Source organism: Callorhinus ursinus, unplaced genomic scaffold (assembly GCF_003265705.2).
Source record: "Callorhinus ursinus isolate GAN/ISIS: 27379988/994484 unplaced genomic scaffold, GSC_fseal_2.0 scaffold33, whole genome shotgun sequence".
NCBI lineage: Eukaryota > Metazoa > Chordata > Mammalia > Carnivora > Otariidae > Callorhinus > Callorhinus ursinus.
Window position 1 is genome coordinate 10,867,218 of NW_027397095.1, and position 26,624 is coordinate 10,893,841.

At 36.1% G+C, this 26,624-nt stretch overlaps 1 protein-coding gene across 14 annotated transcripts in view; it reads left to right on the forward strand.

The window, feature by feature from the left end:
• Positions 1-26,624, forward strand: part of THOC2 (THO complex subunit 2) — a 114,032-nt gene that overhangs the window by 67,990 nt on the left and 19,418 nt on the right. For 8 of the 14 annotated variants that reach the window (XM_073879187.1, XM_073879186.1, XM_073879188.1 and 5 more), the window contains exons 13-30: positions 1,917-1,958; positions 2,384-2,514; positions 2,612-2,713; positions 9,666-9,762; positions 10,371-10,464; positions 10,885-10,965; positions 12,548-12,644; positions 14,848-14,965; positions 15,550-15,729; positions 16,494-16,664; positions 21,677-21,952; positions 22,993-23,134; positions 23,596-23,753; positions 24,654-24,782; positions 25,134-25,265; positions 25,352-25,536; positions 26,048-26,226; positions 26,471-26,573. In XM_073879187.1, the coding sequence (XP_073735288.1) occupies positions 1,917-1,958; positions 2,384-2,514; positions 2,612-2,713; positions 9,666-9,762; positions 10,371-10,464; positions 10,885-10,965; positions 12,548-12,644; positions 14,848-14,965; positions 15,550-15,729; positions 16,494-16,664; positions 21,677-21,952; positions 22,993-23,134; positions 23,596-23,753; positions 24,654-24,782; positions 25,134-25,265; positions 25,352-25,536; positions 26,048-26,226; positions 26,471-26,573 (2,417 nt within the window). The remainder of the gene's footprint in view (positions 1-1,916; positions 1,959-2,383; positions 2,515-2,611; positions 2,714-9,665; positions 9,763-10,370; positions 10,465-10,884; positions 10,966-12,547; positions 12,645-14,847; positions 14,966-15,549; positions 15,730-16,493; positions 16,665-21,676; positions 21,953-22,992; positions 23,135-23,595; positions 23,754-24,653; positions 24,783-25,133; positions 25,266-25,351; positions 25,537-26,047; positions 26,227-26,470; positions 26,574-26,624) is intronic. The other 6 variants (XM_025852704.2, XM_025852705.2, XM_025852703.2 and 3 more) reach the window with 4 other exon arrangements.

Here is a 26,624-nt window from a genome sequence, read left to right on the forward strand (position 1 = left end):
TTGATTTTATTCAGACTTAAAAATTCAGTTCCTAATAGTACATTGGCAAGCGTAGTTTTGATCTTCAAGAGATCCTCAAAGATAGGAACTGTCTTTGTCACTTCCTCAGAGATTGGAACTCTGTTCTGTTCATCTTTGAACTCCCAGTATCTGGCACATAGTAAATGAATAAATGAAGTGGACGTATTTTCTTCCTTCCCCTCTTTTCTTCCATTTCTTCCTGGACTGGCCATTCAATAAAATTCTAGTGTTGTACTATGAGAATGGAGAGTTTTATATTTATTCTAAATTAAAAAGCAAATTAAACTAAAAGAAAAAGCATCAAGGGACTGGAATGTGTCTTTATATTCTTACCAAAGAAAAGAAAATTATTTTACTTGCATGTACCTTTACCATTTTTGTTCGTCTTTGTTCATCTTTGTTATAGTTAGCCTTTGATAGAAATGTTTCTTACTACTCTTCTAGTTTCATTGTGCTTTCCATATTTCTTCTTTTTTTAAGATTTTATTTATTTATTTGACAGACCATATTTCTTTTTCTTTTTCAAATTTTCCTGGTTATGAAATCTAGAGAATTGACATAGACATTACAACCTTAAGTATTTAGTAAAGGAATTAGGACAGCTTAGTAGATAAGAAAATGTTTTATTTCTATGGAGAAAATTCTGTGTAGCTTTATTAGAATCATGATATATTAGAAAAGGAGTAGCTTAACTGCCTTTATCCCCAGTGTAATATACTGTAAATCTAGTTCTTCCTAATATGCCACCAGAATTACCCCCCCCCCCAACCAAACAAAACAAAAGCAGCTATCTACTTTGTTTTCTGCCAGGCCATTCCTTCATAACCTGACCCTTATTTGCTGACCAGGATATATGTTGACTTAACAGTTGTTTCTGTGAAAGCGAACCATATCTTTTTAACCTGCTGATTAAAAAAAAGAGAGGGGAATTGTGTGTGTTTTCCCATCAAGGTGACATGGCAGTCCCAGAATTAGTCTTATGTGAAAATGTTGCGCAGCAGTTAGACTTCTCTGTAGTACCATTAAATTACTCAAGTATAAAAACATGCATGCACAAAATACCTATTTCTGCCAGGAAAATAATAAGCTTGTTAGCTGCATGTTAACGGTTTCCCCTTCTGTCACTTGGTATTGAGTTAAATCCTTCCCAGAAATCTAGATTGTCCTTGGCTATCAGTGCTTCAATTGTCCTTTTGGCCTTTGTACACTCCTCTAACTCTCCACCTGCCTATATACACACACACACAAGTACTATTTCATTTTGAATGAATGGACAGCATCAGCATCAAACATGGCACTTCAGCAGTCCATCTGCAAATCACTGATACAAAACGACCCAGGTTTTTTCATTCAGTCCAACTTAGGCAGTGGTTTGGTCTTTGTCAGTAATGTTTTACTAATATTTTAGGCTTATTTCTCATTGAGAGTTTAAGTAATGGTGAATTAAAACATAGTTTAAATTTCTTTGGGTTTAATTTTTTTGTTATTGCTTTAGTCTTAGATTTTACTAATTCTGTAGCAGAAAATCAGAACTTCTGGATGGAAAAATGCAAATGCATTATAACTAAATTGTGCTGGATACAATCTTATAATAAATACTTAGATCAATTTTAGGATGCTTTGGTTTGTGATAATGAGGTTAAGAAAAGAATTGGCTTATAAAATTGACATTTAAAATTCATGAATGTTGCAGATGATTTGGAAGTTAGAAATATAGGTGAAATTTAAAAATGTTAGTTGGTAATACTGGCTATATTTAAGATCTACACTTGTTTAAAAAGTAAGGAAATAATTCACAACCGTGTACAAGTTAATTTTTTTCAAATTAGATGCTAAATTGTGACATCATAATCTTAACCTTTTTGCATTTTATTTATAGTTTTTTTTAATTTTAGTTTCAGTCTGATGGAAGCAAACAAGAAGATAAAGAGAAAACGGTAAGAGACTAGAAAAATCCGATGTGTCTGATTGGTCTGTGTACAGCATACTGTAAATTTTACTGTGAACAAGTTTTAATCACCTGTGTGAATATTTTGTACTCTACATGCTTAGTATAGCTTTCGACATATCTTTTAAGATTGACAACTCCTGTTTTTGAGGATTACCATGTTGAGAAAGGAAGAGGGATAATAAGAATCCCTCATTCTCTTGCTACCCCTTTCCTTACCTCACCTCATTGCTTCCTTAGATGGAGAAGCACAAATATCCACTGTGAAAAGGGCAGTGATAATGTGGGAAATTAGATGTGGTGTGGTATGAGATCAAGGAATGGCAGTTTTTCCAAGGCTGACATAAATTTATTTTGGGGGGGGGTTTAATGTGGACCTTTTACTAAAATAATTTTTTCCTCCCTTCTTCTTAGGAAGTTATCCTTAGCTGTTTACTTAGCATTACTGACCAGGTACTTCTTCCATCTCTTTCTTTGATGGACTGCAATGCTTGTATGTCTGAGGAACTATGGGGAATGTTTAAAACATTTCCATATCAGCATAGGTAAATACATAATATTTTTGTATTTTTAACTACTGTTCTAGTCATTAACCTCTAAGTGTTTAACTTTTCCTAATTCTTCATCTCATCGTTTTTTAAGATATCGTCTGTATGGCCAGTGGAAGAATGAAACTTATAACAGTCACCCACTTTTAGTAAAAGTTAAAGCCCAAACAATAGACAGAGCCAAATATATCATGAAGTAAGTTTTAATTTATTTTTCTTCATATTAACCTAAAGTATATCTGGATCTAATTTACTTTCTTCCAGCCAACTTATGTCTGAGCCTCAGTTCTGAGGAAGCCCAGGAGTATTTGCTTAATGGTATAGTCAGTTATGTACTGCAGATAGAATGACTATCAGTTTTTGTGCTTTTTAGCTCATTTTGACTACCAAGTTAGTTTTTGTAGTTGTCATGTTTGCATAGCTGTAGAATCTAATAATCCTCTTTAATGCATCATAGTATAGGTGAGTTTTTTTAAAGGACAGCCTACTATGGCCTTTGCTCAATTTGCATAATACATTTAATGGCTTATAAAAGGTGGTCAAAGTTCTTGAAATTTCCTCTGCCGAAAGTTATTATAATAAAGATTTTTCTTGGGGTGCCCGGGTGGCTCAGTCAGTGAAGCTTCTGACTCTTGGTTTTGGCTCAGTTTGTGATCTCATGGGTTGTGGGTCCCGCCCTGCATTGGGCTCTGCGCTCAGTACAGAGTCTGCTTGGGATTCTCTGCCTTTCCCTTTCCCTCTACCCCTTCCCCGTGCTTTCTCTCTCTCTCTCTCTCAAATAAATAAGATCTTTAAAAAAATATATTTTTCCTTTTTGGAAGATCTAATGGAATTATGCAGAACTACCTCCTTGAGTCAACTTTTGAAAAATTTCTGTTCATTTTTGTGCTTTATTTTCATGTTATTAAAAACATAAGAGTGATGTTATTTTACTTCTTGGTAAACTGAAATTTAATTATGAAAATTGTATACTTCAGATTAGAGTTGGTTTATATGCTAAATACACTGCTATATTACAAGTGTTTTCAGCAAGGCTATTGATTGTTGTTTCTTTTATGTTTGTGCAGTGGTATGGTTATTCTAATTAAAATAGTTCATTCTCTAGTTTAACTAGATTTAACAGTATGCAATGATACTGTCTGCCCAGTGATATTGTCCCTGGCCACAGTCTACTGGGGAAACAGGTGTGTGCACGATCACAATCTGGTTTAATAGTTGTTGTTATACAGTACATATATATGTATGTGTGTGTATATATATATGTGTGTGTGTATATATATATATGTATGTGTGTGTGTGTGTGTGTGTGTGTGTGTGTGTGTGTATAAAATGTTCTTTGGGAGGATAGAGAAGAGAGTGAGTTATTTTACCCCGTGGAAGTTGGGGAAGGCATGGAAGGAGGTGATATTAGAATTGGTCATTCCAAAAGAGTTCTGGTCTTAAAAATTCCACAGGTAGTTTCTAGCTTAACAACAGCTAATATTTATGGAGCCATTAATATTTATGTGTGCCAGGCCCTGAACTAAGTGCTTTATATGGATTATTTAATAATACAGTTGACCCTTGAACAAACATGGGTTTGAACTATGCGGATTCACTTATATGTGGATTTTTTTCAATAAATGTATTGGAGGGGCGCCTGGGTGGCTCAGTCGTTAAGCGTCTGCCTTTGGCTCAGGTCATGATCCCAGGGTCCTGGGATCGAGCCCTGCATTGGGCTCCCTGCTCAGTGGGAAGCCTGCTTCTCCCTCTCCCACTCCCCCTGCTTGTGTTCCCTCTCTCGCTGTGTCTCTCTCTGTCAAATAAATAAAATCTTAAAAAAAAAAAAAAAGTATTGGAATATTTTTTGGAGATTTGGAACAAATTTGAAGAAATTTACAAATCACATAACCTAGAAATATTGAAAAAAAAATCAGGAAAAAGGTATGTCATGAATGCATAAAATATATGTAGATACTAGTCTAGTTTATCATTTGCTATGATAAAATATACACCAATCTATTCTAAAAAGTTAAAATTTACCAGAACTTACTTACATGCACACTTACAGACTGTACAACATGCTGTTCGTAGTTAAGAGAGATGTAAACAAATGTAAAGATTTAGTATTAAGTCATAACTGCATAAAAGTACCTGTAATACTTTACTACTGAAATAATTTCGTAGCCACCCCCTGTTACTATGCAGTGAGCTCAAGTGTTGCGAGTATCTGCTTAAAACACTGTGTGATGATGATCATCTCTGCGTGAGCAGTTCATCTTTCCAGTAAATTGTGTATTGCAGTAAAAAGTGATCTCTCACGGTTCTTAGGTATTTTTCGTGTTTATTGTGATACGGTAAGCCTTGCATAACACCCTGGGGCCCATACGAAGTACTTCTAGTGCTGCCAGAAGTGCTCCCAAGCAGAGAAAAGTCATGATATTACAAGAAAAAGTTGAATTGCTTTATATGTACCATAGCTTGAGGTCTGTAGATGCAGCTATCCGCCATTTCAAGATAAATGAATCCAGTGTAAGGACTGTTTTGTTTTTTTTTAAAGGAAATTCATGAAGTCATTGTTGCAGCTATACCAGCAGATGTGAAAACTTTGTACTTTTTGTGAAATACCTTTTTATCTTGTATTGAAAATGCAGCTGTTATGTGGGTACAGGATATGAAATGTCTATTGATTCTAATCTAATGTAATTTGAGAAAATGCCAAATCATTATATGACAACTTAAAGCAAAAGGAAAGTGAAGGATCAGAAGCTGGAGAATTTAAGGCCAGCAAAGGATGGTTTGATAATTTTAGAGAGGTTTGGCTTAAAAAATGTCAAGATGACAGGAGAAAGAGTTTATGCTGACCAAGAGGCAGAAAGTAGATGAGTTCCCGGATGCCATTAAGAAAATCATTGAGGAGGGGCGCCTGGGTGGCTCAGATGGTTAAGCATCTGCCTTCGGCTCAGGTCATGATCCCAGGGTCCTGGGATCGAGCCCCACATCGGGCTCCCTGCTCCGCGGGAAGCCTGCTTTTCCTTCTCCCACTCCCCCTGCTTGTGTTCCCTCTCTTCACTGTGTCTCTCTCTGTCAAATAAATAAATAAAATCTTAAAAAAAAAAATCTTTGAGGAGAAGGGATATCTGCCTGAACAGGTTTTTAAATGCAGACAAAAGTTGCCCTATTCTGGAAAATAAAGCCACAAAGGACATTTGTTAGGAAGGAAGAGCAAGCACCAGAAGTTAAGGTAGGAAGGGATAGGCTGACTCTACTGTTGTGTGCAAATGCAGTCAAGTTTATGATCCACAACACCCTTATCTATAAAGCTGCTAACTCCTGCGCATTGAAGGGAAATGATAAACACCAGGTGCCAGAAAACAAATTGACATTGGACAATCTGGAAGAAGGTTCTGATTATTCTAGACTGCTTTTTGACTTCTATTATGATATGGACCCTTCTATGATATGGGCACTGAAACTAAAGCAAATGGTGGAAGAAGGATAGGTACCGTATAGAAACATTTTTAAAGAAGTAGAAAAGCAAAAAAGTCAGACAGAAATTACCATGTACTTCCATAAAGTTACACTGAGCGTGCTTGTCTCAATTGCCTTCCTTCCACTTCCTCTTCCACTCTGCCAGCCCCGAGACAAGACCAGCAACCATTCCTCTTCCTCCTCCTCCTCAGCCTTCTCAGTGTGAAGGCGGTGAGAGTGAAGACCTTTATGATGATCCACTTTCACTTAATGAATAGTAAATAATCATCATGATAATACAGTTAATAAACTTGTCTGTTGTGTTTGTGTGTCTTTGTGTGAAAATCTAACCCTATGGCAAGAACTATAGGAAATGTTTTTGTGTCCTCCTTATCATCATTATGTAGGATATTGTGTGTAAGACTTGTATGGAAGTGAATAGCCTATCCTTACATAGGTGTAAGGTGAATGATATTTAACAAAATTAATAATGTGTTTTCTTACTGTTTGATAACTTTGCTTTCGAAGATTTGTATTATTGTATGCCTTTCTTGTAATTGGACAAACTGCATTATCAGTCTATCACAGATAAATGGTTTTTTTAAAAAAGTAACAGTATTTCCAGTACTGTATTATGAATATGACTGTAATGCTATATGCCTTAAAAATTTGATAATGATTCATTCATTAGCATATAAGCTAGGCTACCATGAAGCAGTCGTATCAATTATACTAGGCTGCCATAAAGCAGTCATATTGTTGCTGCTTTGTTATCAGTGCATGAATCATTATACCTATAAATAAATATGAATTTCTTTTTCACATTATCTTTTCATTTTTGATGTCTAGTGTTAGTGATGCATATAATATCTACAGTGTTTTGCATCATACAGTATTGGTGTAGGTACTGACAGACTGTTCATCTTGTAAATAGATAATGTAAGCTTAACAGTATTGACAGAACTGTAAATGTATTTTCCTTTTGATTTTCTTAATAACATTTTCTTTAGCTTTATTTTAAGAATATAGTATATAATACATATATAGAATATGTGTTAATCGGCTGTTTATGTTATTAGGCTTCTTTCTGGTCAGTAGTAGGCTATTAGTTAAGGTTTTGGGGAGTCAGAAATTATACACAGATTTTCAACTGTTTAGGGGGTTGTTGCCCCTAATCTCTATGTTGTTCAGGGGTCAACTGTATATTAAATATTATCAGATCTCTTGAATCTGTCTTCTCTCTACTGCCACTAACTTATTTCTTTTATTATTGTGCCTTTATTCTTTATTCTTTCTTCAAGATCCTTTGGTGACTAACCATTGCCTGCAGGTTATGTGTCAGCCTTTATGGCATGGTGATGTAAGACATCTTTCATGATCTGTCCCTCCCCATTTCCAACCTCTTTGCCTGCTAATTCTACCTCCAGCTGTGCTGAGCTCAGTTAAGTTTCCCTGAATGTGCTGTGGTCTCCTTTTTCTTTGCATCTGTGTTTCGTTTCTTCTGTTTGTACAGGTTTTCCCTTACCTCTTTTTCCTCTCTCCATCTGGTGACCTCATCATCCTTGGAGGGTGGGCTTCAATGTTAGCTCCTCACGAAGCCTTCTGTAACACATACTGCCAAGCACAATCTACTGTTCTTTGTTTATGCCACCGCTGTCCCGTATGCATATGATGCTATCATACCATTTAGATACATTGCTATGATTATTTTTCTCTTATCTAATTATATAATCTTTGGAATAGTTTATACATTCACATGGCTTAAATTTCAATAAATATGAAGAGGTAGATAATAAAAAGTCTCTCATCTCATCCTCCATTCACTCAGGAGGTAAAAAAGGAAGCCACTGTTTAGTTTCTTATTTATCCTTCCAGAGATTTTTATGTATAAATAGGTGAATACAAATATATTGTTCTCCCCCCTTGTACTATTGTTAGCATATAATAAATACTGTTCTGTAACTTGCTGGATTTAAGAAAGTAAAATTTAAAAAATAGGTCAAGTCGGTCTCCCCAGCTGGACTAAGCTTGAGAGCAGGAGCTATTATTCATCCTTGTATTCCGAGTGCTTAGCTCTTTGCCTGTTATAGAAGACGTTAATATGAATGAATGAATTAATAAAAATATATATCACAGAAGAATATGTGTAGAAATTTTAATGTACTTGGATTTTTGTTGTATTTGTTAGTTGTAACTATTTCACCAGGCTTGAACAACCTGTTTTGGTATTGATTAAACATTATATGTTGGGAATGGAGTATATTAATTTATTACTTACAGAATTTCACAAGTTTTGATTACTGTTTAAAAAATGAATTTGCTGTAAGGCATTCAGTAATTCATTCAACAGATCGTCATTGATTGTGTTCCATATGCCAGACACCATTGTAGCTTGAGGGTAAGACATAATCAAGAAAGTACTCCTTTTATTTATTTATTTGGTTTTTCCCTCCAGAGTGGAGGCAGAAAGGAATGGGATAAAAGGTATAGAGAGGAAGGATCTGCTTTGGCAAGTAGAAGGACCACCTGAAATAGTAGGGTCAGAAGTAAGGACAGGTGGTAGTAAGTTTGAAGGTGGAACAGAGTGTAGCCAAAGTTTGAAACTTGATAGGTCTCTCTTTTCTGTGGGAGAAAAGGAAACTGGCCTTGGAGAATGGGAAAGGGAAGCAGTTGATGATGAAATAATTTTGATTGATGGGTCAGTTTTGTCATAAGAAACTTCTTAAGATAATTATCAAGTTTGTTACTTCCAGAATGGTCCCATTCCTTGAACTATCAACTGAATTCATTATTTGCTTCATCGTATTGTATTTTCATTCTAGAAAGCTTTTAGTCATCAGCTTTTTTAAGTTTCTAGATTTATTATGTAATATCAGAAGAGTTTAAGATGCTGTGTAATAATTTTGAGCTGTAAGCATTTCATAGATCTAAGTTTTCCAGAATGTTAGTAAAAGAATACTGAGCAGTGGAAGAATTAAAGAGGAAGGAAAGGAGTAGAATTGATTTTTTAAAAAATTGTTTACACGAAAACCAGAGAACTTCCTTTATCAAGGAGTGCAGCATTAGCTATTACTCTGTTAGGGTAACTGAGACAGATGGTATGAGGTATTTGATTGCGTTACACTGAATTTGATGCCTACACTGATAAATGAGCACTTCTAAATCTAAAATAATTATGATTTTCGGGACACCTGGGTGGCTTAGTCGGTTAAGCGTCTGCCTTCTGCTCAGGTCATGATCCCAGGGCCCTGGGATTGAGTCCCGCATTGGGCTCCTTGCTCAGCGGGGAGTCTGCTTCTCTGCCTGCCGCTCTCCCTGCTTGTGCGTGCGCTCTCTCTGACAAATAAATAAAATCTTTAAAAAAATAATTATGATTTTCTTCAAAAGGAGTTTTATGTACTTGTAGAGTACATTAAGAGTTTTTGCTTATTAGACTATTAGTATAAAATGGAAATGTATATATTATAAATGTTAAGCATTAATTCAAAATCTTAATACCCTTTGGGAGAATGCCTAATCAAAATAACTTAAGGCCTACAGTAGTGTATATGAAGAATGTGGTGGTTTTACATGGATCCATTTTGGATACTTGGGAAAGAATTGTTTTTTTGTTTGTTTTTTTATGATATAACAGTGCTATCAACATTGTAAGAGAAATGACTTAAGATGATCTCTGCCACCTTTTTCTCCCCTTGTAGGCGTCTAACCAAGGAAAATGTGAAGCCTTCTGGAAGACAAATTGGGAAGTTGAGCCACAGCAATCCAACCATTTTGTTTGATTATGTATGTTTTGAGGTTAATATTATTTTAAGGGATTTTTCTTTTTGTTGTCTTTAAATCACAAATGGAAATGGAATGATGAAGTTTTAAAAATGATAGTTTTAGGGGAAAAAATCTTTAGCAAATGAAACACTGTTATTCTAAAAACAGCATACAGTATATTTAACACATTGATCTCCTTTTTGGTCATATGTAACAATGCTGCTGTTAAACAGTCTAACATTGTCTTATTTACCCCATGTTGGTTTATAAAAATATTAATAAAGGGATGCATTATTTATTGATTTTTGTTCTTAAAAACATTTGAATAGCATTTCATTGTGATTCAGGCGTAATACTTTTATATTTAGAAAGAGATTTCTAAAAGACATTTGGCATTTATCATTCCAGAAGTCAAGTTATATGTCCTGGAATTATTTCCTAACTGGAGAATGTAGCCTAAGAAAATATTTCCTAAGAAATGATAGAATATAGTAGGTTTTATATAAATACAAAGTAGAAGGAAGCTACTTTAATTTTAAGCATTGTTTCTTTTGAAAAACAAAAAACGTATAGCCATTATTTAGCCCAGAAGTTCCCTTTTGATGAGTTAATGCCATCTATTTTTTGTTGCTATCTTCCAGATCTTGTCGCAAATACAGAAGTATGATAACTTAATAACACCTGTAGTAGATTCATTGAAATACCTCACTTCATTGAATTATGATGTTTTGGCCTGTATCCTTTCAAGTGAAGTAATACATAGATTTCACATTTCATAGATCTTAATGGTGAACCTTTATTTTCATTCTTTTTGTTTTTCTTTTTCATTCTAAGTTCCATTAGTAACCATATGAGGTTAATTCTGTTGGCTGATCTAAAAAAGGTTGGCCAGTCAGGAGTTTGTGTGTGTGTGTGTCTGCTTTGTGTATAGGGAGAGAACAATGTTAAGTTTACTAAACATGGTAATATAGGTGGAATCTGTCTTGCTTGCTGAAAGATGGAAAAGTTGGTACTACTGTGAGTATAATTTTCAATAATCTGTAGTAACTTGAAGCTGACAGTTTTATTTTTTTTTTTGATGTGGCATTTTGTTATTGTTTTAAGGGTCTTTGTTAGAGATGTAGTGACTTAAATTTTTTCCTCAATGTGCGAAAGATTGTATCATTGAAGCTTTAGCTAATCCGGAAAAGGAGAGAATGAAGCATGATGACACAACCATCTCAAGCTGGCTTCAGAGTAAGTATTTTTATTTTTCTAAGGATGAAATTTCCATCTGTTGTAATTGCCATGTTAAGTATTCTATTGCTAATGCTAAGACCCTGTTTGTCAAGAGGTCTTGAGAATACCTAGCCACTCAGCTTGCTCTCAGTGTGTCTAAGTCTTTGGCTGTGTAAGGAGGTTCATGTAGTACTTATTCATTTTCCAACTCAAGAGTCCAGTATTGGCTGTGATAGAATTTGTGCAAGCATTACTGGGGAGATAAAAATTCCCTTCTATTATTTTAGAGGAATCAATCTTAAGGGAACTCTTCTCCTCTCTCTCCTTTCCATCCTGAGGTTTCATTCATCTTAAAAGAACAAAAACTTGGTTGTTAACAGAAACCCTAGCCTTGTTTTGTTCTAAATTTCTTGTGCTTTTGATTTCTAGCAGTGAGTTCCCTTTTCTTTCAACCTATTGTGTCTGATAGCTGAATCTTGAGGTAGCTCCCCATTGCCTTTTAAAGTCTGAAATCTGCATTAAGTCATACAAGTAAGTTCTTTTGGGATCAGGTCCTTACTTGGTGTGTTAGGCTCATCTTTTGCCCCTCCCCATATTCTGGGTTCCATTAATACTGAACTTGTACTTTCCATGGCCTTTTTGTACATGTTATTGCCTCTACTTGGAATACCCTTCCATGTCTACTCATTTCCTCCACCACATCTACTTATTCATTAGATTTCAGCTTAGAGGTCACTTTTCTTCAGAAAACTTTCCCTGTTAATGCTCCTACCCAAAAGTCGGAGTTAGGTGCTCCTCTCTGTGCTCCCATGGAACCTTTTATTCATCATAGTTATTTCAGCTTCCTTTTCTGTATCCCTCACTAGACTGTAAGCTCCTTGAGGGCAGGTCCTGTGTCTTTTCCATTATCCTTTAAGGTGCTCAGCAAATAATTGTTGAAAAGGCTACAGATCACTTGATTTTACTAGGATCTCCTCATGACTGGGGTTTTCTCCTTACTCATGATGCGATAAGGACTATTGGTTAAAATTGGTCTCTTGTTTGCTTCTTGGTCTGTTTCCTTCCCTCTCCACAACTAGTAGCATGTTTCTAGATGAGAGATTTTTGTGTGTGTAACTCAAACATTAGAAAGGCAGGTGTTTTGTTGATCATTTAAATTTGCTGGGTGATCTGCAAGATTTTGTTGTAGCCTGGGTAATTGTTGTGGCCTAACAGGCTCTGGAGTCAGGCCGTATACCTTTGAATCGCTGCTCTACCTCATACCAGCTATGTGACATGAACAGGTTGCATGATATATCTGTTCCAAATTTTCCTCATCGATAGGTTTTATACCAACCTGAGATGATTATTGCAAAAATTAAATGAGTTAATTAACGTAAAGTGCTTACTTAGTATAGTGCTTAGCGTATGTATGCTCAATAAATATTAGCTATTATTAATTGTAAAACTCCATTCAGTGGCATCAGCAGTACAATTATTCCTACCTCATTTTGTTTTAGAAATTGAGTTAGTTGAGAAATGCCACCTAATAATGTGTTTTTTTTTTTTTTTTTGTTTTATGAACTGTTTTTTAAAAGCCCTATTTTTTTATTTCATATAGGTCTGGCTAGTTTCTGTGGTGCAGTTTTTCGTAAATATCCAATTGATCTTGCTGGTCTTCTTCAATATGTGGCTAATCAGCTAAAGGCAGGCAAAAGGTATTCATAGCAAATTATATGTAAATGAAATTCAATAATTAGAATACTTCTGGTGGTATTGGGATATTGAGATTGCTATTTCTGAAAAAGTATGTTGTAGGCTTAAGTAGAATAGTTGCTCACTTATTTATATGGAATTCTTTAAAAGAAATTGTAATTTCATACGTAAACACTTTTTTGCAGAAAGAAATGTAATATTTGGCTATATATGTAACTCATTAAAAAGACATTTCATTTTGACTATCTGTTAGGCTCTTGAGTAAATGGTTTATATGGTATATTGTAAATCCTCTTATGACAAAATGCATTGCATTATTGATTGTGCTGCTGGACAGTAATTGGCCTTTAAGCATATGGTAGGAACATACTTATTTTGAGGGTATATACAGTATTTTTAAAACACAATTTCTTTTGAATTTGAACTTCAGAGATACATACAGCTTATATACCTTTTGGACGGTGTTCTCTTTTCTTTATGAATACTGGGTTTTATTATTTTATTCTGGACCACTATCAGTGTTTAGAGTTTGAATTAGTATGTATATTAAACCTCATCAGCAGTAGACTGACTAGAATCGAAGAACTGGAAATTGTTCTCCAAAACTTTCTGGTAGAAAGTGAACAAAAATTTGTAAAGCTATCTGGTGTTCCACACAAGTATAACCTAAGTAATTTTTGAGAGATTATTATTTTGGATTAGGGAAAACTTAAAAAAATAATTAGATTTAGGATTTTGTCAGCATATCACTTACACTATGTGCATCTTTCCACCATTCCTATACATTTTACTCTCCTGTGTCTATGGGCTAGGAGAATATAACATTATTTTTAAATCTGTAACTCAGTTTTCTGTACTCTGAATATAGTTTATATTAAAAGAGAGTTTAAGGAAAAATTAAAACATTTTATTGGTACTTGTTGCATACTAATTTGCATGAGGGCTCTCTTGTTTTCATAAACTACGTTTAGGGAAGGCAAGACAAGTTGAGAGAGTAAGCACTTAATAAGAATCTTCAAAAACTGTGCCTTTTGTTTGTTATTAACTTGTGTCTTGGGTATGTCTAGCTTTACCTTTGGTTTCCAAACAAATACAAACATCTGTATTTGTTTTGTAGGAAAGAAGATTTCCACTTTATCTTTACTACTTAACTAATTAAAGATCTTGAAAGTCATAAGTTGTTATTTTCATTGACAGTCCTAAACTTTGAGAATTAAAATGCATAACTATTGGCACAATAACAGATGTTCTTAAGGCTGTCATCTTAGGCTCATACACTTCCATTCCCTTCCTTTTTTTCTTTCTCCTCTCCCTCGCTCCCTCCATCCCTTCCAAGTGTGTGTGATTGTTTAGAGAGATGGCGCTATACCATCAAATACATGTATTGGCCACCTTGTACTGGAGGATAAAAGAAATGCTCTGAAGAAGTGAAGGGGATTAAGAGTTCATTTAAACCATGATGAGCACTGAATAATGTATGGAATTGTTGAATCACTATATCTTACATGACTAGAACTAATATAAACTATGTTAATTATACTTGAATTAAAAAAGAACATTTTAAAAATGTTATGAAGGACTGTTGGGCAAACTGATAAAAATGAAATATGAACTATAAAGTATTATCAGTGTTAGATTTACTAAAGTTGGTAACTGTGCTGTGGTTATGTTAAGAGAATGGCTATATTCTTAGGAAATGCACTCTTAGGAAATACATTCTTTGGAATTTTAGGGGTATAATGTGCCCTTAAAATGATGTTGCTTACTAAATAAGTTACCCCCAAATGGTTCAAAAAAATGTGTGTGTGTGTGTGTGTGTGTGTGTGTGTGTGTGTGTGTGTGTGTAGAAAGGGAGGGAGAGAGAGAAAAATGATAAAGTGAACAGGAGTAAGAATGTTAATAATAGGTGAAGTCGGGGTAAAGGGTATATGGGTATGCTTTGTACTAATTTTTATCTTTACATCCTATCTGTAAGTTTGAAATTATTCCCAAGGAAAAAGTTAAACATAAACCTATTACATGCCCCAAATATTTTTCAGTATAGTTCTAGGAATGCAGTTTTTCCTTAAAAACCACTCCAGCCCCTTTTGCTCCATATTTATATACAAATAATTTAGGGATTCTCAGCATATTAATTATAATATATATTGTCACTTTTATGTTTGAAGTTTCAACTACAGACTATTTCTTATTTTTTCTAAATAGTTTTGACCTGCTTATATTGAAAGAAGTGGTACAAAAAATGGCAGGAATAGAAATTACAGAGGAAATGACAATGGAGCAACTAGAGGCCATGACTGGTGGAGAGCAACTAAAAGCTGAGGTGAGAGTTGCTCGTTTTTTTAATCGATTTTTTAAGTTCCAGATATACGCATGCTCATACTAAAGAATCCAGACAACACATAAGTACATGAAGCCAAATGTCAAAGCCATATGTACCCTTGCCATATGACTGCCCTCACCTCCCTTTCAAAAATTGATATACTAGTTACTTTAACCCTTTCAAAAAGCTGAAACAAAGTATAAAAGACAGTGTCACATCTATAAGAGAAGTAAATATCAAGTCTTCTGGTGGTCCTTGATATCCTAACTGGTGTAAATCTGAACATAGTTACTCTGTTGTTGAATCTGTTCCATACTGAATGAAGAATAATCCTTTATAAGGGACTCCAAGGTAGAAAATGGAAAATATGCAGAAGTTTAAAGACAATTGACAGTTATCTTTAAGCCAGTGACTCTAACCAACAACAGTGTCACTAAAATAAATGTGTGAAGAAAGGGAAGGAATGTAAAGGTTTTTTTTTTTTTATCTTCAGGATTGTAACAGCCTTTTCTATGTCTTTTTCAAATCAGAAAGCATGTGTTAATGTACTCTACACTGGTAAGTTTATGTCTTCTCTTGTGCAGGGTGGTTATTTTGGCCAGATTAGAAACACTAAAAAATCCTCCCAGAGATTAAAGGATGCGCTGTTGGACCATGATCTTGCTCTTCCTCTCTGTTTGCTTATGGCTCAGCAGAGGAATGGGGTAATCTTCCAAGAAGGTGGAGAGAAACATTTGAAACTTGTGGGAAAACTCTATGATCAGGCAAGTTACAGTGGCTTTTGTGTTTATATGGATTTTTTTATCCTGATAATGGAAAATATGGAATGTGATAAAATTTTTAAGATTCATTTTGCACATCATATGAGTGTGAAACACTCTAATGTAAAATAGACATTCTGGAAATAGGGGCTGTTTCTGTGCAAATTATGGTATTTAAGAAAAGGCTGTAGGAGATGTAATAATATGTACAAGGTTTTGAGTTAAGTAGTTAACTTCAGGTTGTTTGTTCTCATATCTTTCCTGATCTCTGGAACTCTGGAATTTCAATCAGAACTAAGTAGATGTGATCTTCATAAAATATATCATAAATATTAAGCAGCAAAACCTGTGATTAGCCTACAAAATGTGTTTATCACCAACTGTATTACAAGGGAAAAAAGATCACATATATTTTATAAATGAAGTTTTACTCTAGGGCAAGGAAATGCTGTATACATAAAATTGTATGTGATGTAGGGTAAATATATCCTGTTACTAAAAGTGATGAACAGTGGCTTTGAACTTGAGACCTCGTTGACTATTAAAGCCTTAGATTGATCAACTTTTCAGGGCCTTGGCATCTTTTTTAGTAATATGATTACATGATGATATTTATAGATTGTCTCTAAAGTTCTTTTAAGTTGTAAAATTTGAATTCTTAAATGTTAATCAAAATACTGTTAAAATGACATAATCATTTTGGAAAATTTTTATGTTTCATAAAATGGTAGCACATTTGTGTTTTTTGTCTTATTTTTTAAATTTAGTGTCATGATACCCTGGTACAGTTTGGTGGGTTTTTAGCATCTAATCTAAGCACAGAAGATTATATAAAGCGAGTGCCTTCAATTGATGTGCTCTGTAACGAATTTCATACACCCCATGATGCAGCATTTTTCCTGTCTAGGCCAATGTATGCACACCATATTTCGGTAAGTGTAAGTGTCTTTGCTGCCATTCAAGAATTATTCCAAATTATTTCTTAACTGTAAATGTATTTTAGTTTGACACAGATACAGATTATGTCTCTTGGAGAGTTACTCTTTTGTTAATACTCATCTCTGAGCAGTGTACAATGAAAATGCTCCCTTTAAAAGTAAGTCTTACTAGTACTATACCACCAGTTGTCCAGGTTGATGTCTTATGGGCCCTTTAAAACTGTAGCGCTCAAACATTAGTGTAGATGAGAGTCACCAGCGAAGCATCTTTGAAACTCAATCCCGTGTCCCCAGATTCTAATGGTAGTAACTTCAATAGTACCTGGGAATTTCTGTTTAGTTTTTGTTTTTGTTTGTTTTTTAACAAGTGCTAGTTGATTCTGATGCAGGAAAATCTGGTAGGTGATTCTGCGAAACACTCCTATTGAATACAGAGTCCTCTTTCCTCAGTAACAATATCCCTGTCAGTTGACTTGCTATTCATACTGCCTTGAGAGAAATACAGACAGAAAGACCTAACCACCTCCAACCACTCTAAAAACTCTTGTAGGTTGTGTTATGTAACTTCTCGGAAAGGTATTCATAGTTCTTGTTTTATTTCTCTCCACCTAAATGAGACAACTAAAAAGAAAAGCACAAAAGCAAACCAGAGCTTTCCCAAGCAGGGCATCCCAGCAGTGACTGTAAGGATGGTTGGGGGAAGAGGAGACTGCCTTCCCTCCTCTTCTCTGCCACCTGGACTCCTGCCTACAAAGCAGTGACCTCTAATGGGAATTGACTCTTCCTTTTACTTCACCATGGTCAGGCCTCTGTTTGGAAACTATAGTACTTCTCCATTCTGACTGGAGCCCCCCAGCACATTCTTCATCTTTGTGTAGGCTTGAATTCTGGCCCTTCTGTTTATTTGTTGTTGGTTTTAAGTCTGTACTGTGTAAGGAAGGCTTTCACTACAGATTTTGGGGGAAGACCTTGGTCCTTTCTCTTAAAGTAGGATCCCTTCTTTGTTCCCAGTAGGAACATAGGGTTGTGTAGTGGAGGTGTGGGAAAAAGACGCTGAGAAATTTGGAGTCTAATTGATCATTTAATTGACCATCAGCTGTTAGTGTTTACATATCAACTGCTACCGTGTCACACTTCCCTCTAACAAGTAACTGTTAATTGATTCAGTTATCACTTGATTAGCATTATACAGCAATACTGTGCTATATTCTCCAGAACGGAAAAAGGGACAGGGGGTAGGATTAGGCCTCTTTTTTCCTCCTTTAGAATCTTTCACTCCAGAAAATGGTGTGCTCTCTTTGCGTAGTTATGTCTTGTGTTGTCACCCCACCCCGCAGTAGATCAGTCTCAGGCTATACAACAGGGGACCTGATTTCTTGAATGACTGAGGTGGGAGAGTTGCTTCATCTCAGGAATTCTGACCTGCCCTGTGTTATACTGAGAGGTTAACACACTAATCAGCAATATTGAACCCTAGCAAACAGGAACACCTGGTTGCCTGAGGTTGGCTGAACTTTTCCAGGTCAGAAATGGAGCAGGTCATTCATACTAATAGCTACCTTTTCTGTAGCCTGTGTAAAATATTGTGTCTTTGTCATTTAAGAGATACAAAAATCTAAAAGAAATGTCATTTCCCCTCTCAGGGTTGCAGAGGAAAACAAAGAACTCTATAGAGGTGGCTATAGAGCCAAATCAGGGATAAGTCTGTTACCAATAGGCCACATAACACCCTCTGGAAAAGGACTTCTTTGGCAACCTTGGTTGCACTGGATGGACACCCAAACTTCCTGGGGATCCTTGCTTTTGCTTCTTGGATGAGAGCCTCTCTCTCTCTCTCTCTCTCTCTCTCTCTCTCTCTCTCTCTCTCTTTTTTTTAAGATTTTATTTATTTATTTGACAGAGAGATAGACAGAAGAGCACAAGCAGAGGGAATGGCAGAGGGAGAGGGAGAAGCAGGCTCTGCACTGAGCAGGGAGCCTGATGCGGGACTCGATCCCAGGACCCTGGGATCATGACCTGAGCCGAAGGCAGACGCTTAACCATCTGAGCCACCCAGGCGCCTGAGAGCCTCTCTTGAAGAGCCTTTGATGAGAGGGTATGAATATTGGAGGACTGCTAGGACCCTTCCATAAATTGATTACCAGTAGGCTCTCATGGGAATAATTCAGCCATCCAAACACTGTTCAGGTTATTGGGGCAAGAAGAGCTTTTTGAACAGGAATTAGAAGTATAGCAGTAACTGTGGATATCAGTTCTATTTCATAGATTTAGTGCACTGAGTGACTTGAGATGTAGAACTGTTATGCCTCTCCATTTGACTGAAGGTGTAAGCTTGAAGAGGGAGTTAAACTTTAGACCAGGAACTATTCATCCTAGTTAAATATGTCTTTTCTGATCAAGCCTAATTTTTTTTAACTAGATAGGGACTAGGTGGGTACCTAGCAATAAAAGTGACAGATTCAGAACCGGAGGACTGGGGAGATGGGGGGCTGTTGTACCACATCATTACCCTCTCATACCTATAAACCTAATTTTCAGTTCTAATTGTTGAGACCCACCTTGTAACACAGTTCTGAAAGAAAGGCTTTCCCCCACCCACTTCATATTCTAGATCTTGCCCCAATCAGGTAGTTAAGCTATCCTATACAGGTAGTTTTGGCACTGCTTACTCTGTGTTTTGTTAGAACCTTAGCAGATGTCATTCTGCCTCACAGATTGATACTAGTTACCATCAACAGGACCTGCCCTCAAAGTGTAAAAATGCTTCCTTATCCTTGCTATTATTCTCTCAGGTCTGTGATGTAATTGGGACTTCTCTCTCATAAGTAATATTGTTTGTAGTTTTGTCACCTGTGTGGTCTCATAATTATCAGCGTGCTCTCTAAAATGGGGGTAACAGAAGGTAAATCCACTTACAGAAAAATTGTAAGAGTCTCAGATTGTAATTATAATAATTGTAAGATGCTGCTTGAGATACCCTCTGGAACAAAATACTTGGTATATCTTCAGTCCAGTTAGCCTGGGGTATAGAGACACTTAGGAGGGAAGACAGCTGGAGTGTAAGGAGCCAAGACTCTTGTCTACCACAATGCAGAACTGGAAGTGGAACCTTTGACCTCTGACCTTCTAGTTCTGGGTTCCATGTTTGGTACAAACTGATGATTTAAATGCTTTTCTAACAAAAAGAAATGTTTTAATCTCCTCTTAGGTTCATATTCAGGGATGATGCCTAACCCAGACAAAATTTTCATCTTAGACTGAAGGACATGAGACAATAGCAACAACACTTTGTATTATTTTCTTTTTTACATTTGGTATTATGCTCTGTGAACTAATATGTAGTTCCCTCCCATTGTACTAACAGATTCTTTTCCTCATACTCTTATGAAAAGTATGGCTTTCCTCTGACTCTCTTCCAAATTAGGATAAACCAGTCCAGTCTAAAAAAGCTGCAGTGTCAATTCCCACATGCTTTAAACTAATATACCATATCCATTTCATAGGAAGTCTTACTTAGGGGCGCCTGGGTGGCTCAGTCCGTTAAGCATCTGCCTTTAGTTCAGGTCATGATTCTAGCGTCCTAGAATTGAACCCTGTGTTGGACTCCCTGCTTGGTGGGGAATCTGTTTCTCCTTCTCCCTTTGCCCCTCCCACTGCCTTTGCTCTCGCTCATGCATGCTCACTCCCTCTCTCTGAAATAAGTAAACAAAATCTTAAAAATAAAAAAAGTCTTATTTAGGTTTGTTTGGGACTTTGCCAGTTTTGGCACTATACTCTTACATCCTGGGAATCCCCTCATTCACTGGCAAACCTGAACAGTTAGTCACCCTACTTAGCAGTCTTATAGTAACTTTCTCATAGCCTTTCTTTTCTTTCTTTTTTTTTAAGATTTTATTTATTTATTTGAGAGAGAGAATGAGAGATAGCACGAGAGGGAAGAGGGTCAGAGGGAGAAGCAGACTCCCCACTGAGCAGGGAGCCCAATGTGGGACTCGATCCCAGGACTCTAGGATCATGACCTGAGCCGAAGGCAGTCGCTTAACCAACTGAGCCACCCAGGCGCCCTCTCATAGCCTTTCTTAATGTTGATCCAATTTCTTTCTCTTTTTTTTTTGTTTTTTTGAAGATTTTATTTTTAAGTAATTTCTATACCCAAAGTGGGGCTGGAGCTCACAACCCTGAGATGAAAAGTTGCACATTCCACCGACAGCCAGGCGCCCCAGATCCACTTTCTTTCTTTTTTTTTTTAAAGATTTATTTATTTCAGAGAGCGAGAATGAGAGAGAGAGAGTACATGAGAGGAGGGAGGGTCAGAGGGAGAAGCAGGCTCCCCGCCGAGCAGGGAGCCCGATGCGGGACTCGATCCTGGGACTCCAGGATCATGACCTGAGCAGAAGGCAGTCGCTTAACCAACTGAGCCACCCAGGCGCCCCCAGATCCACTTTCTTAATTGACAAATTGTAATGGCCAACAGGGGCTATGTGTAGTAATAAAGCATACTGTGCTGGTTGGTTGTTCCTAGTTCCATTATGCCTCTTTACTAGTGTTAAGACCCTTTACTTGGTTCCCTTGAAGATCTTAAAAGCTGGAGTGGAAACCCTACATGTTCAATTCTTAATGTAGTAGTAAGCGAGAGTACGGTGGAAGATATGGATGGTGGAGGGGGTACACATACCCTATTTACTTATGCAACAGGTGAGATTTAATAAGAATCTTCTTAAAAGCTCCTAGTGATCACACAGGACTAAAGATGAGAACAGCTTCCAGGGATGATTTATCTTAAAATAAATGTCATTGGTAAGAACTTAGAATTCCTACAACAGTTTTGATTGGTTGTCTTCTGATTCTTGAAAAGGGAACATATAGGTTTTTTTTTTAATTTTTTATTGTTATGTTAATCACCATATATTACATCATTAGTTTTTGGTGCAGTGTGGGAACATATAGGTTTTTATACTATGAAAGTTAGTGCTATAAATTGTGTTGTGTTTGTTTTTACTTTTTATCTCCAGTCTAAATATGATGAACTTAAAAAATCAGAAAAGGGAAGTAAACAGCAACATAAAGTTCACAAGTATATTACATCATGTGAAATGGTGATGGCTCCTGTCCATGAAGCAGTGGTCTCCTTACACGTTTCCAAAGTCTGGGATGACATCAGCCCTCAGTTCTATGCCACATTCTGGTCATTGACAATGTATGACCTTGCAGTTCCACACACCAGCTATGAACGGGAAGTCAATAAACTTAAAGTCCAGATGAAAGCAATTGATGACAATCAGGAAATGGTAGGTTTTTGTTCTAGTAGCTCAAGTACAATAATTTCATGGTAACAATTTAATATTACGCATGCTTTGTATTAGTTCAGGTTCCTTAAAGCTGTGATCTTATTGCTATATAGTATTTTCCTAAGTGAGTTAATGGTGACCTCCCAGTGGGTAGGGCAGGGGCTTGGTGAATACCTGGCAGTTATGATCACACAAAAGGTATTTGAGTTGCTTTTTTTTTTTTAAACTGAAGATTGTGTTAGCAATATAAAATGATCTGTGTGACTCCAGTTGCAAGAGCAATAGGAGTTCCCAAAAGGAGAACTCTTTAGGAGAAGACTTTATTGAAGAGGTGAGTCGAGCTAGGTAGGCTTTGAAGGTAGATTAGGTTTGGAAATAGGGAGGCAGATTGGCCACTCAAGAGCTTCAGCAAAGGTATGAAGTAATTTAAGATTTAAAGAGACCACTTTTACTGTAGTGAATGGGCTTAGTGATAAATTTGAATGGTTAGGATGGGATCAGATTATGTAGAGAAGTGAAAGTTAGTAAAGAAGACTTGATAAAATTGAGAGCTATATTAGATTCCTCAGCAGGGAAGTGATAATGGTAAAAATGGTACTTTAGAAAGATTACTCTTGACAGTGGTTCGAAGGATGCATTTCTTAGGGGAAGGGACTGGCATCAAGGCTGGAGTCCAGCTAGGTGGCTCTTAGGGTAATTCATTGTGAAGTACTGAGAACATAGACTATTGGTGGAGGTAGTGGGAATGCATGAGACTTGTAAGCAATCGGGATGCTGGAATGAAGGAGAAGGAAGAGTCAAAGACGACTTCATGCCTGAGACTAAAAGTATGAGTGCTAGGAAGGTAGCCTGTTTTGATGTGAAGACCAGATTTTGAATTTGTTGAATGGCGGTGAAAGCACATCCAGGTAGACTCCTCAATATCCCTGTGAAGTGGTAAATATAAAATATCAGCACTGATCTCTTTTTGAATTTTTTAATTAAAAGGAAGGGAGGTAATGTGCATGTAGTTAGAAAAGTATCTAACTTATACTTCGTAGCCTCCAAATAAAAAGAAAAAAGAGAAAGAGCGTTGTACTGCCCTTCAGGACAAGCTTCTTGAAGAAGAAAAGAAACAGATGGAACATGTACAGCGAGTTCTACAGAGACTGAAACTGGAAAAGGACAACTGGCTTTTAGCAAGTAGGTTGTTGGAATTGTTATGTTCCTGCTACTGCCAAATTACAAAAGCAAACCTCTATAACTTCAGAGGTGTTGAAGTGTATTATGTTTGTATTTCAGCTCAGTGTTCACTATCCCATTCTTTGGTTATTCATAAATGCAGAGTCGACCTCACATGTTCACCAAAGGAACTGTTTTAGTTTGCTGGTGAAATTAACTTATAACTACAATATTGGCAGCTTATCATTCAACCTTTCTGTATGAAATCATGTTTCTGGAGAAGTTATAGATAGAAAAATGTCCACGTAGTGAAAGTGAAAGTTTTATCCCAGGCATGACCTTTTGGTTACAAACTATAAGGAGTTTGTGGGTTTTTTTTTATAGCATTCTTTACACTAAAATTAATATGTTGTCATGTTTAGTGGTCTTGAGGCACTTGAGGAAGAAGTTTACCACTTAATATATTCTTCCCTTATTTTTAGAATCTACCAAAAATGAGACCATCACAAAATTTCTACAGCTGTGTATATTTCCTCGATGTATTTTTTCAGCAATTGATGCTGTTTACTGTGCTCGTTTTGTTGAATTGGTACATCAACAGAAAACTCCAAATTTTTCCACACTTCTTTGCTATGATCGAGTAAGTTCTTTTTATTGCAACCTTTAAAAAAAAAAAAACTCACACAAAGATAGCTAAACATTATAATCTATAGAGGTATTATTGTGTGTGTGGTTAAAAGCATGAACTCAAGAGCCAAGTGCCTGAACTTGAATCCTAGCTCTGCTACTTTCTAGCTATACGATCTTTGGCAAGTTTTTTAACCTCTCTGTGCCTCAGTTTTCTTATCTGTAAAATGGGATAATAGTGCTTGCTTCATAAGATTGTTGTGACAATTAAATGAGTCACTGCACACGAAAGTGCTTTGAGTAGTGCCTGACATGTAAAAAGCACCCCTAGTTCATCTAGTAACTCATAGTATGGGTTTATATGTTTGTCATAATAGAACTCTTTTTCTTAACCATCACCCCCTCAAAAAAACAACAAAACAGCTTACACCTTCACACATAAAAGCAGGGATGCTTTTCAGTGTGGTTACATTTATGTATTTTTGCATCTGGCTTTTTTCTTAATAGTAAATACTGCATTTGTGGTTTTAAAATGTAGTATATGTCACAGCATGTCAGCTGCCTATTTCTAGTTTCTGTCAGCCTCGCCTCTGCTTACTGTCCCCCTAACCTCAGTAATATCTATGGCTAAGTCTTTGTTGAAGAAGTTATGTTGTAATAATAATGATAGTTTTTTCCACTGTCATTGTAAATCAGTTTTTTTAAATAAAAGTTTGTTGTTGTTGCTTTATGAATGAGCTATTTCCTCACAAAGGCCAAAATCTTTAAAGGTTTCTGGAATTGTGACTATAAAAGGGGAAGATACATTTTGACTAAACTAACCTGTTCAGTTTATTTGCTATAAAAACCTTTTACTATTTTGAACTAATTTTGACCTTGATTTGTTTTTATTTTTCAAACATTTTTCCTGTAGGTTTTCTCTGATATAATTTACACAGTTGCAAGCTGTACTGAAAATGAAGCTAGTCGGTATGGGAGATTTCTTTGCTGCATGTTAGAGACTGTGACCCGGTGGCACAGTGACAGAGCCACGTATGAAAAGGTATGGCTAATAAACACCCTTATATTTTACCCATGTATCTAACAGCAGCTTTCAGTAATCTTTAGGTTCAGTTCTGAAAGGGAAGCTGAGTTTAAGATTCAGTTGTAAAACGGTGTTTAAAATTTAAACATCATTCATTATTAAAAAGTGCTTTTTAAAAAAATCTATCTCAAACTGACATTCCAAATTCCTACCACTGAATAAGTTGAACCTTTCTGTGAAAACTACCTGTCATTCAAATACACGTCTTGTTTTTGCATGGAATCATTAATCTAGTCCACTTAAGTTTTCAGCTTCTGCTATTTTAGGGGCAGAATTTTTCTCTAACGACCTTTCTCCCCCCCCCCCAAGGAATGTGGAAATTATCCAGGATTCCTTACTATATTACGGGCCACTGGATTTGATGGTGGAAATAAAGCTGACCAATTAGACTATGAAAATTTTCGACATGTTGTACATAAATGGCATTACAAACTAACCAAGGTAAAAAAAAATTATGTTTCTCAAAGGTGGTTTTTTTCTTTATACTTATACTTTTGTAATAATAGATCTTAAAATGTTTGTTGTAGGCATCCGTACATTGCCTTGAAACAGGCGAATATACTCACATCAGGAATATCTTGATTGTGCTAACAAAAATACTTCCTTGGTACCCAAAAGTTTTGAATTTGGGTCAGGCTTTGGAAAGAAGAGTGCATAAAATCTGCCAAGAAGAAAAAGAGAAGAGGCCAGATCTATATGCATTGGCTATGGGGTAACAGAATTATACTTTAATGTGACTTATGAGACTAGATGACAGAAGGATTCTGAAGACTTTAAAATGTTTTACAGTGTTGAAGTTTATCTTCTGCCTTACTTCAGGAGATTATGGGAGATTATGCGATCATGTTCCCACAGGCTGGTGAGAGTTGTCACTTCTGATTATCAGCTTCCGGTCTATACTGGATGATAGTTTCAAAAGTCATATACAATATGTCTTGGTTTGGAGGAAATGTAATTTTATTATCGTCAGTTGAGTTTTGGATCTTTGGTAGTGAGAAAAAGGCATCTTAGTTTAAAGGATTAGTTTACATTGAAATTTTTATTTTTTAAGAAAGCATCTGGGGCTCTCTATAAAGACCTTCAGGAACTTATTGAAAATTAGTATTTTTTATTCTCTGAAACCAAGTAGCAGAGTGAATAATTTGCTAATTTTATTCTTTTAAACTCCATGTTTGTGCTTTTGATTTGTATTTGTATATTTAAACACTTTGTGCGACTTTCAGCTACTCTGGGCAGTTGAAAAGTAGAAAGTCATACATGATACCTGAAAATGAGTTTCATCACAAAGACCCCCCTCCGAGGAATGCAGTTGCCAGTGTACAAAATGGGCCTGGTGGTGGGCCTTCTTCATCGTCGATAGGAAGCGCATCTAAGTCGGATGAAAGCAGTACTGAGGAGACTGGTATGCTTATTTGTAGAAATTTATAAGTAATACATTTTGTTTCAACAAACTAAGCTGTTTTATATTGCATGACAAATAAAATGTTGGCTTAGTATTAGAGTTTATTCCTTAGGTAGGAGTATGTAACTGTCAAGAAGAAATTAGCCCTTTGTTTCTTTCTAATTAATCTCTAATCATTTTGCTGTGAAATTATAGTTTATTTACAATTAGGGGCTTGTCAAATAAAACCTTACCTTTATTTCAGATAAATCAAGGGAGAGATCTCAGTGTGGTGTGAAAGCTGTTAATAAAGCTTCTAGTGCCACACCGAAAGGGAATTCAAGCAATGGAAACAGTAGCTCTAACAGGTAGGAACACTGGCTATATGTCAGAATTCTAAATTCTTATATGATTAACCT